This window comes from Babylonia areolata, chromosome 9 (assembly GCF_041734735.1).
Source record: "Babylonia areolata isolate BAREFJ2019XMU chromosome 9, ASM4173473v1, whole genome shotgun sequence".
NCBI lineage: Eukaryota > Metazoa > Mollusca > Gastropoda > Neogastropoda > Buccinidae > Babylonia > Babylonia areolata.
This window is the reverse complement of record NC_134884.1, coordinates 24,966,749-24,986,920: the sequence shown is the minus strand read 5'-3', so window position 1 is coordinate 24,986,920 and position 20,172 is coordinate 24,966,749. Positions and strand designations below refer to the sequence as shown.

At 43.6% G+C, this 20,172-nt stretch overlaps 2 protein-coding genes across 2 annotated transcripts in view; both read right to left on the bottom strand.

Moving 5' to 3' along the window:
• Positions 1-259: 259 nt before the first annotated feature.
• LOC143285602 (sperm-specific sodium:proton exchanger-like) lies at positions 260-18,907 on the bottom strand. The gene is made up of 6 exons (XM_076592997.1): positions 18,810-18,907; positions 15,665-15,767; positions 9,546-9,639; positions 3,101-3,235; positions 1,211-1,308; positions 260-269 (listed from the first exon to the last, which is right to left on the bottom strand). The coding sequence occupies exons 2-6, from the start codon at positions 15,718-15,720 to the stop codon at positions 260-262; spliced, it is 393 nt and encodes a 130-aa protein (XP_076449112.1). The 5' UTR covers positions 15,721-15,767; positions 18,810-18,907.
• LOC143285601 (sperm-specific sodium:proton exchanger-like) overlaps positions 18,792-20,172 on the bottom strand; it is a 9,401-nt gene continuing 8,020 nt past the window's right edge. Inside the window, exons 6-7 of the mRNA XM_076592996.1 lie at positions 19,746-19,889; positions 18,792-18,990 (exon numbers count right to left, since the gene is read on the bottom strand). Coding sequence (XP_076449111.1) covers positions 18,792-18,990; positions 19,746-19,889 — 343 coding nt within the window. The remainder of the gene's footprint in view (positions 18,991-19,745; positions 19,890-20,172) is intronic.

Genomic DNA, 20,172 nt, shown 5'->3' with positions numbered 1-20,172 from the left:
GTATTTGCAGAGAAAATGTCAATGTTAAAGTTTACCACACACACACACACACACACACACACACACACACAAGTGAGTCAAAAATGAATTATACGCAAAAAACAGACGGAGAGAAAGCCGCATCCTTTTAAGTTGATCACCCTCGACTGTGTGGTTCCAGTCTTTCCATCTGAGCCTCTAGTACAATGAACCGTAGGCGCGAAACGTTCCACCTCTGATGGTGCTAGACCCAGCATCCTCCCGTACTTCCCATTTAAGCTCATAGAACTCTGGGCACAGGCCAGGACACAGGGCGCAAAAATTTCCATTTTGTTTAAGTGCCTGGTGTCTTTACCTACTAATTCGTAAGGAGTCGAAGCACCAAGCATCATTGATCTAGCATCCTCCCGTGCTTCCCATTTAAGCTCACAGAACTATGGGCACTGGCTCGGACACAGGGGCGCAAAAATTTTCATTTCGTTAAAGTGCCTGGTGTCTTTACCTACTAATTCGTAAGGAGTTGAAGCACCAAGCATCATTAGCTTGAAGCCGTGTGCCCTTGTTCTTCGTTGAATATGTTCAAAACTGTTCGGGCTTCAACAGCCTGCTGTGTCAAAGGTATTTCAGAAAACAAAAAAATTCTTTTCACCCACCACTGAGGCAGCTGTTTTCAATACTCCTTCCGATCCACTTTGGACACCCGTTGAATGTTGAGCATATAAATATAAGCAAAGTAGCAAACACACACATACCTTGGTACATACATACATACATACATATATACATTCGAAAGTACGTACATACATTTCTATGACAGCATACATAAGAACAATTAAATGAATCCATGAAACATACATGAATGAATGAAAAGAGAAATGAATGAATGAATCAATATATACATAATATCTATCTATATATGTATATCTATATATATATATGTGTGTGTGTGTGTGTATGTGTGTGTGTGTGTGTGTGTGTGTGTGTGTGTATGTGTGTGTGTGTGTGAATGAAGGAATGGGTGAATAAATAAACAAACAGCTAAACAACTGAACAACGAGAGAGAGAGAGAGAGAGAGAGGGGGGGGGAGAGAGAGAGTCTCACTGTTAAAATCAATCCACCAGCCGACCGCACAGAGCCGTGTCAAGGCAAGGCTTGTGATACACGGACAGACAGACAGACAGACAGACAGACAGACAGAGGGATACAACTAGCTATGTAGACCACCCTGACTTTCCCTTGTGGTCGGACGCCGAGTCAGCCCACTCTATCAGTTGGTGCAAGGCCTCTTTGGACATCAGACCCCGGTCAAAGTGTTCCCAATACGTTTTCTGTAAGACGCCACGCACATTTCTTGGTATAGTGGACTGCACTGCGTGTAGTATAGTGTAGTGTAGTAGTTGGTGTGTGGGGTGTAGTGTAGTGTAGTGTAGTAGTTGGGGCTGGGTGGAGTGGAGTGGAGTTGGATGGGGTAGAGTGGAGTGGATGGCAGTTGGGTGGAGTGCAGTGCAGTTTGGTGAAGTGCAGTGCATTCGGGGGAGTGGAGCACAGTTGGATGGAGTGCACTGCAGTGCAGTTGGGTGAAGTGTAGTGCAGTTGGGTGGAGTGCAGTGTTGGGTGGAGTGCAGTGCTGTGCAGTTGATTGCGAGTGCAGTGTTGGGTGGAGTGCAGTGCTGTGCAGTTGGGTGAACTGCAGTGCAGTTGGGTGGAGTGCAGTGCTGTGCAGTTGGGTGGAGTGCAGTGCAGTTGGGTGGAGTGCAGTGTTGGGTGGAGTGCAGTGCTGTGCAGTTGGGTGGAGTGCAGTGTTGGGTGGAGTGCAGTGCTGTGCAGTTGGGTGGAGTGCAGTGTTGGGTGGAGTGCAGTGCAGTGTAATTTGGCGCATTGCAGTGTTGGATGGAGTGCAGTGCAGTGTAATTTGGCGCATTGCAGTGTTGGATGGAGTGCAGTGTTGGGTGGAGTGCAGTGCAGTGTAATTTGGCGCATTGCAGTGTTGGATGGAGTGCAGTGCAGTGTAATTTGGCGCATTGCAGTGTTGGGTGGAGTGCAGTGTTGGGTGGAGTGCAGTGCAGTGTAATTTGGCGCATTGCAGTGTTGGATGGAGTGCAGTGTTGGATGGAGTGCAGTGCTGTGCAGTTGGGTGGAGTGCAGTGATGTGCAGTTGGATGGAGTGCAGTGCAGTGCAGTGTAGTTTGGTGGAGTGCAGTGCAGTTAAGTGGAATGGAGTGGAGTGCAGTTGGGTGGAGTACAGTGCAGTTGAGTGGAGTGCAGTGCATTTACGTGGAGTGGAGTGCAGTGCAGTTGGGTGGAGTGCAGTGCAGTTGGGTGGAGTGCAGTGCTGTGCAATTGGGTGGAGAGCAGTGCAGTTGGGTGGAGTGTAGTGCAATGCTGTACAGTTGGGTGGAGTGCATTGCAGTTGTGTGGAGTGCAGTGCAGTGCAGTTGGGTGGAGTGCAGTGCAACTGGGGGGAGTGCAGTGCTGTACAGTTGGGTGGAGTGAAGTGCAGCTGGGTGGAGTGAAGTGCAGCTGGGTGGAGTGCAATGCAGTTGGGTGGAGTGCAGTGCAGTTAAGTGGAATGGAGTGGAGTGAAGTTGGGTGTATTGTATTGTATTGTATTGTATTGAATGTTATTGCACTGTATCGTCGCACTTACAGCATAAGAGAACGCGGTAGAGTACAGTGAAGTACAGTGCAATACTACCTGCACTGGCTTGCATTGTGCTAGTCTGCGCTGCAGTGTAGAGTACAAGTGCTACAAACGTCAGACTCGTGCCAAAGTGTTCTGAACACGTTTTGCACTTTTGCACGCTACAACATTGTGCGGAATGGTATCGTATCGTATTGTATCATATCGTATCGTATTTTCTGTACTGTACTGTACTGTACTGTACTGCATCACTAGTGCTGTGTGTTGTGTTGTGTTGTATTGTGTTGTGTCAAATTTCAGTATACTGCGCTGTGTTGCGTTGTAAACCAGACCCATTATTCTCTGTGTGTGTGTGTGTGTGTGTGTGTGTGTGTGTGTGTGTGTGTTTACACTCACACACTACCCCCCCCCCCACACACACACACGCACACCCCTATACACAAACACATCTCACCCCTCACCCACTCAGCCATGCTCACCTTTTGAGCCTTTAACAACATCTGAATGGCCTCTGCCTTGTTCTCCATCGACTCTTCCAGTTCTGTCGACCCTTGCTGATTGTCATAGGCCTCTCTCACAGTTGTCGTGGACTGGCGAAATCTCCTACAACACCTCTGCGGACATGACACGATCCGACCATACAGTGATCAACTCATCTATCTACTGCCTTCCTGCAGATCTTCATTTCGAAGATGGGTGATGCCTGATGGGTGTAGATTGGAGATCTTATTACATTTTTTGCTGTATTCATATTTTAAAGATCATCGGTCAGATCAACCAGTGTACAGACCTGCTGATGCCTTAATAGACTGAAGCTGTTTACATACATGATGTAAACAGTACGGCTTTGAAGTATCACAGGGTCGTTTTAAGAATCGAGGTGCCAGACAAGAAGAGATGGGCCTGTGCTGGTGATGCAAACAAAAACATGATGCTAACAGTTTAAAGCCGTATGGTGCGAAAACAAGAAGCAAAGCATTCATGACACACGGTCTGATTCCTAATGATTTAAAACAGACAAGGATAAAGGACACCTCCTCTCCTTTCAGACTCTGTTGGAAGCATGTGTCCTGGTAAAGTTGGCACACACATTAAATCCATTCTGTGACTGAACGAAGCATACTACTGGAGTGCGTCTCTTTGGCCATGTGGTTTTGCTACGATCTTGACATGTGTGCAGTCATTATTTTCTCGACTAAAACAGTCGATGGAGTCGGGAATAAAAACTAATTGAACGGGAAAAAATCGATCTGTGTTCCATCTCTTCCGACAAAATTATGATCGGCAGATCGGACGCGCTCTCCCACTCCGCACATTTTGATCATGATGTTGTTTGCTCCGTGATTCAAGTCTCGGTGACCTGAAGTGTGCATGCAACTAAAATCACTTACTTAATATCCTAGCCTGTTCAAATCTTTCTTTACTCGACATCTTTGGCAAGAAACCTAAAGAAAGGCAAGGGCCTTCCCATTGTGGGAATCTGTTGAAACATCCATCTTGAAGAACTATTAATGTTTCTCTCAAAGTGATCGTTGAAATTTGGCTCTCACTGCTCCATTCAGGAGGGGAGGAGGGGATGCAAATGAATGCGACCGAAAGTCGCAAGGCTTTTATTTTTCTCAAGATTCTCGTCATATGCACGTAAATTTCCGCGCATGGATGCTTCGAAGATTGCCGCTTTGGCGCATTTTGTCCAATGCCGTCAATGGATGTTTTCGGGCCAAACTGATTAATTCTTTGTTTTATTCATTCATTCCATTTATAAGTTATCAGTTTAAAAGCTGTCTTCACATGACTAAACTTCAGTAAACATTCCCTTTTCATTTTTTTTCCATTTTTTTATATATATTTTTTTAAGACAACAAATTGGAGGCCCAGAAAACGACATCGCACACACAGGAGTGGTAAGTTTAAGGCAAGTGGGTCTGTTCGTTAATGTTGTGCACTAAATGTTAATGCTGAGGCGTTTGCAAAAAGCATTCTGCGAATAAAACTCAGGAGCCTCCTTCGACTCCTTTCAATATGTTCTCGCAAAAGGGTCGTCTCTGGCAAAATTCAGTAGAAAAATCCACTTCAATAGGAAAAACAAATAAAACTGCACGCAGGAAAAAAAAACCCAAAAAACCCAAAATGGGTGGCGCTCTTAGTGTAGCGACGCGCTCTCCCTGGGGAGAGCAGCCCGACTTTCACGCGGAGAAAAAAAAGAGAAATACAAATACAATACAAATGTGGTTCGTCCGTCGGGATCGACGAGGACCATCTAGTCATCCTGGGGGTGGGTGGGTTGGGCTCTGTGGGTCCGCAGATGACTGGTCAGGCCAATTCGCGCCCGGAAGGTTCTGATGCAGTGTGGACAGGGAATGGTGGCGGCTGTCGGGGACTTGCTGGCACTGCTTTTCCTGGCCTGCCTGCGTTGCTCTGCTGCAGCGATTCTGTTGGTCTCACAGGATTTGGCGCCTTTGTGGACAGCTGAACGCCACTTTGGTCCGTCCATTGCATTCAGCTCCCATGTGTACTGGCTGATGTTGAAGGCCTTCAGACAAGCTTTCAGAGTATCTTTGAAGCGCTTCTTCTGGCCTCCATGGGAGCGCTTGCCATGTTGGAGTTCGCCGTACAGCAGTTTCTTGGGGAGCCGGTGGTCTGGCATGCGAACTACATGGCCTGCCCAGCGCAGCTGGGCCTGCATCAAGATGGTGTAGATGCTGGGCAAGCTTGCACGAATGAGCACCTCTGTGTCAGGGATCTTCTCTTGCCACTTTATGCCGATAAGTTTTCTGAGGCTGGTGGTGTGGAAGTGGTTCAGCTTTTTGGCGTGGCGTTTGTAGACCGTCCATGATTCACATCCATAGAGCAGTGTGGTGAGAACTATGGCTTTGTATACTTTGAGCTTCGTCTCCAGGGTGATGCCTCTCCTGTTCCAAACGTTCGTATGGAGTCTGCCGAAGGCAGCGCTGGCTTTGGCGAGTCTGACATTCACCTCGTCGTCGATGACAACTGTGCGAGAGAGTGTACTGCCCAGGTATGTGAACTTGTCCACTGCGTTCAGTCGTTGCCTGTTGATGAAGATGTTTGGTTCAACGTAAGGCTTTCCTGGAGCTAGCTGTTGCATCACCTCAGTCTTCTTTGTGCTGATTGTGAGGCCAAAGTTGTCACAGGCAGCAGAGAACTTGTCGACGCTGTGTTGCATGTCAACTTCGGAGGCAGCGTTGAGAGCGCAGTCATCAGCAAACAGGTGTCCTCACCTTGGTTTTTGCTTGAAGCCTCCTGAGGTTGAGAGTGAGCCATCTGTGCGGTACCTGATGCCAATGCCTACGTCAGCGTCTCTGAAGGCATCTGTCAGCATGGCTGAAAACATGAGACTGAACAGGGTGGGGTTAAGAACACACCCTTGCTTGACTCCACTGGAGACAGGGAATGGTTCTGAAGTCTCTCCGTTGTCTTGGACTCGGGCCAGCATCCCATCGTGCAGTTGCCGTATGATGGTGATGAACTTTCTGGGACATCCGTACTTCGCCATGATTCACCAAAGGCCATCTCTGCTAACAGTATCGAAGGCCTTGGTCAGATCGACATAGGTGGAGTAAAGGTCGGCGTTCTGTTCCTGACACTTCTTCTGGAGCTGCCTGGCAGCAAACACCATGTCGATAGTCCCGCATTCTTTCCGGAAGCCACACTGGCTCTCTGGTAGGAGACCTTGCTCAAGGTGCGTTATGAGACGGTTGAGTAGCACTCTGGCCAGAGTCTTGCCTGCGACGGACAGCAGGGATATTCCACGATGGTTGTCACAGGCCTGACGATTTCCTTTGCGCTTATACAGGTGTATGATGGAAGCGTCTTTGAAGTCCTGTGGAACTGCCTCATGCTGCCAGATGAGCTGGAACAGATAGCTGATGAAGCTTCTCAGTCAGCGCCATACCACCTTCTTTGTAGACCTCAGCTGGAATGGAGTCTGAGCCAGGGGCTTTGCCATTGGATAGCAAACGGATAGCTTTCTGGGTCTCCAAAGTTGGAATGGCATCCAACGACTCACTGACTGGCACCTGGGGGAGTCGGTCGATGGCTTCATCATTGATGGTGGAAGGGCGGTTCAGCACGCTGTCAAAGTGTTCAGCCCATCTCTCAAGGATCCCGTCCTTGTTCAGTGATTAGGGTAGAACCATCAGCACTGAGGAGTGGAGCAAATTCGGAGGTGGTGGGACCGTAGACTTCTTTCAGGCCGTTATAGACGTTCTTCATGTCGTTCCTGTCTGCAAAGCCCTGGATCTCATCAGCTTTGTTGCTCAACCAGGAATCCTGCATCTGCCGCAGCTTCAGCTGGATGGTGCTGCGTGTGCTCTTCAGTATGTCTTTCTTTGACTGTGACTTGGGATCTTCAATGTGGGCTCTGTAGGCTTGGCGTTTGTCTTCCAGCAGCTGTTTGATCTTAGTGCAGTTCTCATCAAACCAGTATTTATGCTTCCTGGCAGAAGGCCCCAGGCACTCCATGGCAGTGTTGTACACCGTCTGATGCAGTGCTCCCCATGCTGTCTCCAAATTCTGGTTGTCCAGCACGGTGGACTCAAGGCGTTCCTCCAGGGTGTCAGCAAAGCTCTGCTTGATGTTGCCTAGCTCCAGCTTGTTGACATTCAGGCGTTTGGGTGCTTTCATGCCCTGAGGCCGTCTCTTGGGCTGGATGCGGAGGTTGAGTTTGGAGACGATAAGGCGGTGGTCTGTCCAGCACTCGGCGCCGCACATGGCCCTCGTGACTCGTACGTCCTGCCTGTCCCTCTTTCTGACGATGACAAAGTCGATGAGATGCCAATGCCCAGAGCGAGGATGCATCCATGACGTCCTGTTACGGGTAGGGAGGCAGAAGACAGTGTTTGTGATAAGAAGGTTGTGCTCGGCACATGTTTGGAGAAGAAGTTGACCATTGCTGTTACAGTTACCAATCCCATGCTTCCCAATCACGCCTTCCCAGGAGGTGCTGTCACAACCAGCTCTCGCGTTAAAGCCACCAAGAATGATGAGCTTGTCTGCGTTAGGAACAGTGGTGATGACAGCGTTCAGGTTCTCGTAGAACATGTCCTTGATCTCATCCGGGTTGGTCATGGTGGGCGCGTCGGCGCTGACAATGGTGGTAAAATTCTTCCCGTTGCATAAAGGGAGTTTCATTGTCATCAGGCGATCGTTCACTCCTTTCGGGGGGTCAGCCGGCTTGCCAACGAGGGTTGCCTTCACTGCAAAGCCAACTCCATCCTCACGTCTCTCCTCAGGTCCGCGACCACTCCAAAAGAAGGTGTAGCCTGCGCCTCGCTCACAGAGTTCGCCTTCTTCTGCCAGTCTGGTCTCACTCAAGGCAGCGATGTCGATGTTGTACCTGGCTAGTTCACTCGCAATGAGTGCTGTGCGTTTCTGTGGTCTGGCTGAGTCGCCTCTGTCCAGAAGCGTACGCACGTTCCATGTGGCAATGGTCAATGGGATGCTCCTTGTTTTCTTCTTTCTTTCCTTTGTGTGTCGACCGCTTGAGTAGGGTCCCCGTCAGACGCGGAATGCTGACTGGTGTGGTGTGGAGCAGGCAGTGTTTAGAGCACCTTTTCTAGCCCCTTCCTCATGCCGGCCACGGAGGTGAGCAGTGCTGTCCTGAAGAGGGCTGCTCGGTCGCTCAGGGGGCTGCCGATCTCCACCGCTGCTCCAGTCGGTGAAAAACGACCCTATGGCCTGAGCCGCCTGTGTGCAGGTCCGTGGCTACGACTGCCAGTGTACCCACACCTGTCGCTTCGTCGCTCGCCTGTCGCCACAGGGCTTGGGGAAAATGATGGTATGGGATGAAGGATGACTGATGATTTGCGCGATGACTTTGTTTATAGTGAGGAGGAGTTGCGCACCGTCGACCTCACTCTCTTGTCCGAGACCGTCTGTATCCAGTGGCAAGACGAGGTCAAGACGACTGGAGATGGAAACGGATGCAGTGGATGACCAGTATGTCCTATGTGCCTCATCCTGCCCTCAGCATTCCACAGTGCTCTGCTGCAACCGCCTTCCTCTCCGTTGAACCATGAAGGTTTCTTCCGCAGAGTCCGCCGGATCCAGTCTTCACATGCTTGGGTAGACAAGCCCTAACTCACCGAGGGTTACAATACAAATACAACTATATACAATCAACATACACACTCGCTGTCAAAGGTGATTTGAACATTGGTGCTTATGGCTATAGCGTCATCATAACAATTCATAAAACATGATGTGTCTTGTCTGTTTGTCTGTTACGAGCGATAAAAATAAACAGGCGGGACGTTTGTATTCGGTCGCGTAGTGTTTAATTTTGAAATGAATATTATTGGGAAGGAAGTAGCCTATCACACACCATACGCACAAAACGAATGCGAAACAATTTGAATAACAGTTATAAAGCACAGCGCTTTTACCGACTAAACGATGTATCAAGCTGATATAATGCAAAAGTGTAAGGCTTCCGCAATTACTGTCAAGCACACAAGTCTTTCTATGCCTTAACTCATTTTTAGATTGATGTTTTCGATAAGTGAAGTACGTTTAAAAAAATATATTTCCCATAGGATATCCAGACTGACATCCCATTGCATGAAAAATTGAAGGAAAACGACAAAGGAAAGAAGGGAAATCAGAATGAAAATGGACAAAAAAACGAAAAAGAAAAAAATGAAAAAAAGAATGAGAAAATAGGGCAACTATAAAGAAAAGAAACACACAAAGCACAATGAAACTGAGAGAGAGAGAGAGAGAGAAGGAGAAGAGTAAGACAGAAAAAGAAGTAAAGGAAATAAAATATACAAATACAAGAAAGAATGAATCAAAATAATAATACCAAGGAATCATGATGATAGCAACAATGATACTAAACGAATAAATAAATGAAATGAAATAAAACAGAAAAAAAGGATAACGCTGGTTTCCTGATCTTACCGACGCTTTAATCTTCTTCTTTCTGAAGTGTTTGAACATGTCTTCCGTTTGCGTTTGTGACTCGACGACGTCAAATGCTGCGTCAGCCATGAATCTTTGAAAAAGAAGAAGTGTTTAATGACTGTATCATTATTAGGTCGATATCTTCATTGTTATTATGATTTTTTATTGATATAACATATCATTAGTATTTCTGTTATCATCATCATCGTCATCATCATCATTATTATTATCATTATTATTCAAACTGACTGATCTCTGAAAAAATATATATACACGAGTCGTACACACACACACACACACACATACATACACAACTTTAAGGTTTTATGACAATAAAAAGTATTCTATTCTATTCTATTCACACACACACACACACACTCTCTCTCACACACACACAAACTTTAAGGTTTTACGACAATAAAAAGTATTCTATTCTATTCTATTCTATTCACACACACACACACTCTCTCTCTCACACACACACAAACTTTAAGGTTTTACGACAATAAAAAGTATTCTATTCTATTCTATTCACACACACACACACACACACACAGTGAGAGAAGAAAAAGGAAAAACAAACACATCAATCTGTCACGCATTCCAAATTTTTGGAACGATCTCGTTCCTTCCTCAAGGGACAAAGTTGTTGACATGTTACCAGGGTCACTCTTACGTAGCCATTATGACGCAAGCACGCCATGACGTACATGTTGCGATGCAAATTAACCACTGCCAGGTTTCGCCCAGAACCGAAAGAATTGCAATTGGGAGGTTATGCACACGCGCTGGTCGGGAATATTTCGTCTCTTGCACAGCGACAAAGAAGATCATATGACGTCATGGCCAGCTCACCACCGTCACTTGCTTTTATTAGATATATATATATATATATATATATATATATATATTTTTTTTTTTTTTTTTTTTTTTTTAATCCACATTCCCCTTCCAAATCAGAAATCATCAGACGTAACACCCATTTACTCTATGCTGACCCCCCCAAACAAAGAATTTTCCCCCAAAACCCTGATAATTGCTGCAGACAGACGCCGCAGAAACCTGGGCATGTATGTACAAACTCACTGTTCCCCAGGTGGTTTGTGGTTCATGGCCCTGACAATATCCGAGGCTTTTTCAAATGTCAGGCACCTCGTTGTGACACCTGCAGTCATGGCCACTTCACAGACCATGTCATTTCTTCTTGGGATGGAAGGCGCTGGCAGATCAACCAACACCTGTCCTGCACCACGCCAAACTTGGTCTATCTATTGACCTGTTGACTTCACCCGGAGGCACAATATGTGGGATGCTCCTACGATCTTAAGAAAAGATGGGCAAACCACAAAAGCGACTGCAAACTGAGGAAAGGCACCAAGTGTTCGGTCGCTGCCCATGTTTCTTCCACCCCTCACCCTTCTGACGACAACCTCAGCTTTTTACAGGCGACAGCGTTGGAGCATGTCAACAAAGTGGAAGAGCTGAAAAGAAGAGAAGTGTTCTGGATATTTCTGAGTTAGATAATTACATGCGATTATTTGTACTGTTGTATGCAGATGACACAATTCTACTTTCAGAGACGAAAGAAGGATTACAACAGTCCCTCAATGTTTTTCACAAATATTGTTTAAAATGGAAACTAGTGGTCAATGTAAAGAAAACTAAAATGATGATATTTAATTCTACAAACAAGCTAAAGCCTGTTTTTAAGTTTGGTGATGCATGTTTGGATGTTGTCAATTCTTTTAAATATCTTGGCATCGAATTTAGTAGAAACAGATCTTTTTACAAAGCTAAAAAAATGATTTATGAACAGGGCCAAAAAGCTATGTTTTCGTTACTTCAGTCAGCCAGAAATCAAGATCTACCTTTACATATCATTCTGGACATGTACCAGTCTATGATTGTTCCTATTTTGTTGTATGGTGCAGAAATATGGGGTTATGAAAATGTAGATATACTTGAAAAATTAGAATTGAAATTTTTGAAACGCTTGTTCAAACTGAACAGAAATACTATGACCCAAATTGTTTATGGAGAAACTGGTATTTATCCAATTAGTGTGTTAGTGAAAATAAGATTAGTTCGATTTTAGACCAGCTTAGTGATATCAAACACAGAAAAATATTCTGGGAAAATATATTTGATAACTTGACTTATATCTAAATGGTATTTATTCTTCAAAATGGATGAGTTGTATCAGACAAATTTTAATAGAAGCAGGGTATAACTTTGTTTGGGAGGCTCAATTCTTCTTGGAGAGGGAATCTTTCGGCAAGAATGTCAACATTGCTATGGAGACATGCTCTAGAGGCGAGTAGTGAATGTTTGTTTTATCGAAATTTCATAAGTGGATCTAGTAGAGAAAAATATATAAGTCAAATGCCTGATAACTACGTTATCAGCTTCTTCAGATTTCGAAGTAGTAATCATAAGCTGGAAATAGAAACAGGGAGACACAAAGGCATACCACGAGAGTTACGGCTTTGTAAGGTTTGTAACATGTCTGTGACTGGTGATGAGTTTCATTTTATAATGGAATGTCCCAGTAATGATCAGCTACGAAATAGATATGTTCCTAAAAAATAGTTGTCTCCAAAATCGGTTTTTAATTTGTGTTATATGCTCAAAGGAGGAAAAAGAGTCATTTTAGCTGTAAGTAAGATGATTAGATTTGCAAATGTTGCCTAGTTATACTTTTGGAGTTAAAAGACATTTGTGTTTTCTCAACTTTTATGTGACATTGTTGTGTATTTGGAAATGTTTGTTCTGGGCATGCAAAGTTTATTTTGCAGTAATCCTCCATACTCCAATAGGAGTGAAAGGATAAATAAAAATTGAAACTTGAAACTAACCTTGGGACAGTTTTTGTTGGACTGAACTTGAGAAGCGACATCCATGGGTTTTAATTGTGAACTCTAAATCGTTACCATATATATATATATATATATATATATATATATATATATATATATATATATATATATATATATATATGTATGTATATATATATATATATATATATATATATATGTGTGTGTGTGTGTGTGTGTGTGTGTGTGTGTGATAAATATCAAAGTCTCCCCCACTCTTTTCTTCTCTTCCTCCATCTGGCTTGCTCCACTCCTTTCCAGTTTATGAACAGAATAGTGGTTTTCTTTCCAATCATAGAATAGTTGTTTTGTGTGTGTGTGTGTGTGTGTGTGTGTGTGTGTGTGTTTTGGGTTTTTTGTTTTTGTTTTGTTTGTTTTTTGTTGTTGTTTTTTTGCTGTTTTTCGTTATTTAGTTAAAGTTTTCGTAAGGTTTTCTCAATTTCTGTTTTGATTTTGGAATAGTGCTTTTTGGGGTGTGTGGGGGAGTGGGGGTGCGGATTTTGTTTTTAGTCTTAATGGGTTTCCTGAGTAGTTTTCGTATAGTTTTCTCGAAAGTTTTTGGAAAAGCGTTTTAAAATTCCTCGTGTTTTTTTTTGTTTTTGTTTTTTGTTGTTGTTGTTGTTTTTTTGTTTCTTTGTTTGAATGTTGTTGTTTTTTTTGTCTGTAGCTTTTGGAATATTTTTTGACTCACTTGTGTAAACAAAGTGAGTCTATGTTTTAACCCGGTGTTCGGTTGTGTGTGTGTGTGTGTGTGTGTGTGTGTGTGTGTGTGTGTGGTAAACTTTAACATTGTCAGTTTCTCTGGAGATACTTTGTCTGCCAAAACCAAATTTGGCTTTAACATAGTATGAAAAAAATCTTCATAGTCATACCAATAACAGGTTGTAACTCTCCCGAATTAAGCCGTATTTCCGAATCATTAACGGCATATTTCGTTGATATACGTTCCGAAATCCAAAAATTCTAAAAACCGCTTCTCACTGAGTTAGGCCCACTATAAGGTAGGTTGTGTTCGAAGACGAAGGAAAGACATACAAATTCTGGACAGAACACATACTGTGATACTAACTACACCATTGACGTGTTTACTGCATATGAATATTCTAAAGTGGACTCTGAATTAACTGGAATGAACATAAAAGAACAAGAGAGGCAAGGCCTTCAAGACTCACTTGTGATACGCATAAAAAAACCTAATCGTTAAAATGTGTTCTGTATTTGTTATTATAAAATTTCGGGTTAAAAGAAAAAGAAAAAAGAAAAAAAAGTCCTAATGGCAGATTCGAACCCTGCGTGTTCGGGTCAGAAGAAACTGTCTTACCCATTACACTATCGTGGCGCCTTAACTGACATTCAAAAATATAACATTTAAACAGGCTTTTTTTTTTAAAGGCGATAAATCAATTGCGGTATTCGCAGTGAGAACGCTTTTTAAATCATACTATTCCGGTGTATCTTGGGCATTCAAAAAATCTTTAAGGGCAATTAAAAATTCTTTTTAAGTCCGCGGTAAAGGAGACGTGGCTATCGCCGAAATCACACTGCAACATTTAGCCGTTTTCTCTGGATCTAGATAGATGTACAAGTTTAGTTACACCCTGTTGACACGGTCGATTCAATTTCTCTATTATGTTCATTCTACTTTTATAGTTTTAAAGTTGATATGAAAATTGAGTATTTTGTTAAACTAATAACATGTAGAGCCAAGTACAAGTACTTCTAAACGTGTTATGAAATGAAAAGGACTTCATTTTGAGAAAAGTCAAGACTGCAAAATTTTTACGTTTCATCAATTCAAGGGTATTAACTCGCATGGTTTATTATATTTTAGCTGTGAATTCCGACGGATTCTGTGGATACTTTTATGGCAGTTTGGGGCATAATACAGTAAGTGATGAGGCGTTCACAAATCTTTCTCTGAATAAATATTTAACGGTCTCCTTCTCCAACTTTCCATCACGTGTTATCGTGTATTGTCGATTGAATACAGGATTGAACGGCAGGTCAACAACTTGAAACAAAATGGCGTCGTTCGCGTTCGCGAAGAATATGAGCACGCGCTTTGAATATGTATAAATATGTGTGCGCAACTGATTTTTGCCCATGACCATCAGGGCTCAGCCAACAGATCTATAAAGTCCACTCGTCGTATTGATTTTAGTATTTTCCCCAAAAGACCACTTGGGCGAATGAACATAGTGAAAGCCCTGTACACTGAGAGTAAAACACACAAGCTTTTTATGTATTGATGCTGGTATTGGAACTCTTTAGAACGAATTTTACAATTTGTTTTTTTTTTTTAAAATCAGATTTATGGGACTTTCAATTCACAATCTTATGTATTCATGTACGTACACTGGTTTTTAAGAATGATCTGACTCGTATCGTTCGTACGCATAGGAGGAGACTGGTTGATACGTAAGGGGCTCTGTGTGTCTATGAGTGTATGCAAAGTGTGTTTGACGTGACCGCCTACATAGGGTTAAACTTTCATGCTGTTCATATCGTTTTTTTCTTTTTTTCTGTGTTTGCTTATGCCTGTATATTCTTGTCATTGCTTTTATGTGATGCTTAATTCATTCTACCCCACAACTACATGCCTGTTACAACTCCCCTGGACCAGCACTACACGAGATCACTGCAGTAAAAAAGTAGGGTTGTTCACTAAAACGGCGAAAACCTGACGGAGAATTGTCGATTTAATCGGTCAAACAAAACTTCGCTTTCATGCTTCCGGAATTCGTAAACAGCTCAGTTTAGAACGCCAACTGTACCAAGCAAGAATAAATGAAATCAGAGTAGTGTATTGGTACGAGGACACTCGTAACAAGTCCACAGGGGAAGTAACCATGGTACGAGTTAACCGTACCTGGAGTAGTATGACTTAATGAATGAATGCCCGAGAAGACGTCAAAAATTAATATTGCATTGTACTGAATTGCATTGTATTGTATTTGTGTTGTATGCACACCCACGAAAACGGAGTATGCTGCCTACGTGACGGAGTAAAACACACGTAAAAGCCCACACGTATACATACGAGTGAACGTGGGAGTTGCAGCCCACGAACGAAGAAAAGAAGTATTGTATTGTATTGTATTGTATTGTATTGCATTGTATTGTATTGCAGTGCATTGCATTGTATTGTGTTGCATTACACTGTTTGGTATTGTATTGCATTGTATTGTATTGTATTGTACTGCACTGCACTGTATCAAGCGCACATACGGTTGTGTGTATTACCTGTCGCATTTCAGGGAATTGATGGTCTGGCTTCGTGTCACCTTCAACCGCCGCATTGCAGTGACCAAAGACTTCTGGTGAAATACTGGTATTGACCGAAGGCCTGTGGAGGAACATCGGGAATATTTGATTGATTTCAGAAATAGGGTAGGTTCGTCAACAGTATGAGAGCAGGTTACTACTGGTGATGATGGCGGGAAATGAACCAAGGAACCAACCAATAAAACAGACAACAGTAAAGCAAGATGCTCGATCACGCACGCACGCACGCCTACACACACGCATGTACGCACGCGCACACACACACACACATACACATATGCATGCATGCACTCACGCACACACACACACACATGCACGCATGCACACATACACACACGCACCCACCTACTTCTTGCTCTTCTCCCCCCCCCCCCACGCCACCCCTCCAACCCCTCTATTCCCCCCCCCCCCCCCAATTCCCCACCCCCGACTGTTATGTGACTTCATTTTCTCACTTTATTTACACAAATTTACACAAAGTTTAGCCAAAATAAACTAATACAGAGCATGGCTGCCAACATGGCGGGGTAAATAAGCAAAACGGTCAAACGCGTAAAAATGTTACATGTTTGTCTGAGTGTGTATGTGAGCATGCTTGAAATATGATTGATTGACACAGTGAAACGAATGATGAGCGCCCAATGGCAGCCGTCAGTCAGCTCTACCCAGGTAGGCAGCCTGTTGTGCAAACGACCTCGAGTTTGTAAAGCGCTTAGAACTTGTCTCCGACCGAGGATAGACGCTATATTAGTATTCTTATCAAATCAAACCACCCCGCCCGTCCCTCTGTCTTATGATGGGGGATCGAACACGTGTCCTCCTAGTCTCCAGTCCGCCACGCTAACCACTTGGCCACGGGGGTTTGTACTTCGACAGTTCTAATCAGGGTGAGCAGTTAGTCTTAATATAATCTGGACGGCAGTTACTTGAAAGATCAGCACTAACAACGTTCATAACCGAAAACATTTTAAGAACTAAAAAATAGCAACTCAATAAACGGAAGTACAGGTGAATATACTTATGATACAAACAATTCTAAGTTGCTAGTGAATATTATCATCACTTTATATCAAAACAGCACAGTCATTTTATCAACTATAACCTATCGTTTCGAACACTGTTGACAGTAAGCAAGACATGGAGCACTTTTGAGCCTCACAGTGAATGTATAAATATGGTAGAATATACAGTGTGACATAAGATCAACCGGATTCTCACCGAATGCACTCAAGACGTAACGAGTGAGGCTGGTATTCAGTATCAGTTTGAGGAATATCACTGCCATGGTCGTCTGGAAATACTGTCATTCACAAACACACACGCACGCACACACACAAGCGCACGCGCGCACACACACACACACACACACACACACACACGCACACACACAAGCGCACGCACACACACACACAAATACACACACAAGCAAGCAAGCACGTACACACACACACACACACACACACACACACACACACACACACACACACAAGCGCGCACGTACACACACATACACACACACAAACATACGCACGCACGCACACACAAATACGTGTACGCTAGTACGTACAGCACGTACGATCGCACAAAGCTTTAGTATTCGTATCATGTGACAGAAGAGGTAGAAAGGACTAAGACTCAAAAACTCTATTTCTCAATGATAAGATTTTAGGTAGTGCCTAGTCTTCCAATCTGTCCCAGCAGCAGCAGCGATAATCATCACATTCACGACAATTGTACTAAAATCATCATCGTTATTGTAGTATCAGTATCAGCATCAGTATCAGCAGCTCAAGGAGGCGTCACTGCGTTCGGACAAATCCATATACGCTACACCACATCTGCCAAGCAGATGCCTGACCAGCAGCGTAACCCAACGCGCTTAGTCAGGCCTTGAGGAAAAAAAAGGTGAATAAATAATAGATACGCTTACACAAATAAATAAATAAATAAATAATAACTATAATGTAAAAAAAAGAAGAAAAAAAAGGTAGTAATAATAATAATAATAATTAAATAATAATTAATAACAATAATAAATAAATAAATAAGATAACAATGATGATAAATAAGCAAATAGATGTAAAACATGAAGACACACATTCACATATACACCCACACATGCATAACAGATATGCACCGAACATGCAGTTTCACAGAAACTGTTATTGTAGTCATAATGATAATGAAGGTGATGAATGGAACGCACACACACACACACACACACACACACACACACACACACACACAAAATAATTTTTTTAAAAAGGAAGAAGAAAAGTCAAGAAAAAACAATGTGCATTCTAGTACACAAGCAGATACAGATGACATGCATTTTAATACAAAGCAAGTACATGAGCAACGATGCATAAATATGAACTAAAAGAATATGGCATGACTGGTTAACTGCAAGGGGAAAGTAATCTAACACACACAGAGAATGAAAGAAGGAAGGAAGGAAGGAATGGTTTATTCATTTTCGGCCAAGGCTCCTAAATGAAGGGGTATCATACCGTCATATAAAAATCATACAAAAATGTAGGTATACAGTCTGCGATGAGCACAGTGTCCCTCTTACTTGAAATGCTCGATACAAAAAAATGTACATAGATTTTTTTCACTACCTTTTTGGTTTGTTGAAAACATTAGCATATTGAAACGAAAGAGAGCAGGCTGTCTCTAATGTTTTTTGTGGGTTTTTTTTTGGGGGGGGGGGATCAACTGTTGTCTTAATTAAACGCTGAATAGGAACGGGACATACCAGACAAAATGCACTTCATCTTCTTTGCAATTTTCACAAAGTGGGCATGTTCAGTTTTTATCTGTGTGGGTCTTATACCCATAGTTATGTACACACATATCTGACACATCAAGTCGAAACTTTGACATACTTTGGATTACAGCACGATTTCAATTTGGAGATAGATATGGTCTGACGAAATGCAAAGTCCCAGTGAACAGAGAGTACGTTTGGAACCTTTCACTTGTCTGAATATGGTAGCAGCCCTCGGATGAGGCTTCGTCGATGGTATTTACCTTCCATTAGTTTACCTTACCTTACCGTACCTCATCATACCTTTCCCCACCTCTACACGCTTTGCCTCACCTGAGCGCTGTCCTCGGCGCGTTCATCATTGATGGTGCGCAGGTCGTGGGTGGACATGAGGGCCAGCAGGATGTTGAAGACCCCGTTCAGCCCCGCCACCCACACCGTCAGCGCGTGCTCCCACGACATGCCCAGCCCAAGTCGCCTCAGCACGGGGCTCACGAAGAACACCATGATGACCCTGAAGCGGTGATGGTAGAGGGTTGGGCGGGGGAGGGGGGGAAGGTGACAGTTAAAAGGTTACGAAAAAGTTCAATGTCCCAGGGTTTTCCATTACTGTGTTGTGTTGTAATTAGTATAGAGGGCGAAGGGGATACATGTGGGCATAAGGCCAGATTCATTCCCATCAACACGTGAACAGAGGAGGGGAGGAGGTGGGGGTGATTCTGGAACAGGGACGAAGTGATTCTAGACTGTTCTAAAACAACTCCTCGGGGACTGAGTTTTGGCACGTGCCCATAATCACCCCCGGGGAGTGGTATCGGAACGGGTAGTGATTTCGGCACATTACACCGGCCCAGTGGAAAGATTAAGCAGAAGTGTCCATAGTACTTATTCACTCGAACATCGTCATATTCGATGTGTGTGAAAATACTGTGTAGCGGACAGTGTGGAATATACTTGTATTTAAAGAATTAAAGCTTCATTGCGGGAGAAAAATAAAACCAACCAACAAACAGTCAGCAGTCGAAAAACATAGGGGAAAAGTTCAGTTCAGACCAGTTCATTTACTCAAGGAGGCGTCACTGCGTTCGGACAAACCCATAGACGCTACACCACATTTGCTAAGCAGATGCCTGACCAGCAGCGTAACCCAAATGCGCTTAGAGAAAAAGACAAAGACAAAAAGAAAAAAGAAAAAAAGAAAAGAAAAGAAAACCAGTTAAAGACGTGACAAAACACTCAAGATGGGGGTGTACATGTCCAGGGTGTTACCTGGTGATGTTGACTATGGCCCAGATAAGGATGTAGTTGAGCACGTCCCGGGGGTCGAAGTTGGTGAAGCCATCCATGACCATGAAGACTCCAGCGTAGAAAAAGAGAACCGAGTTGTGGATGTCAGTCAGCACCTGGAATGTCCTGCATGCATGCAGCAGTTTTCAGTTTCAGTTTCAGTAGCTCAAGGAGGCGTCACTGCGTTCGGACAAAACCATATACGCTACACCACATCTGCCAAGCGGATGCCTGACCAGCAGCGTAACCCAACGTGCATGCAGCACCACCACGCATTGTACAGGTCAGTTCAGTTCAGTTACTCGAGGAGACGTCACTGCATTTCGAGACAAACAATCCATAATATACGACTACACCACATCTGTCAGGCACCACATCTGCTCTGCTCTGACCCTTCAAGTAAGTAGTT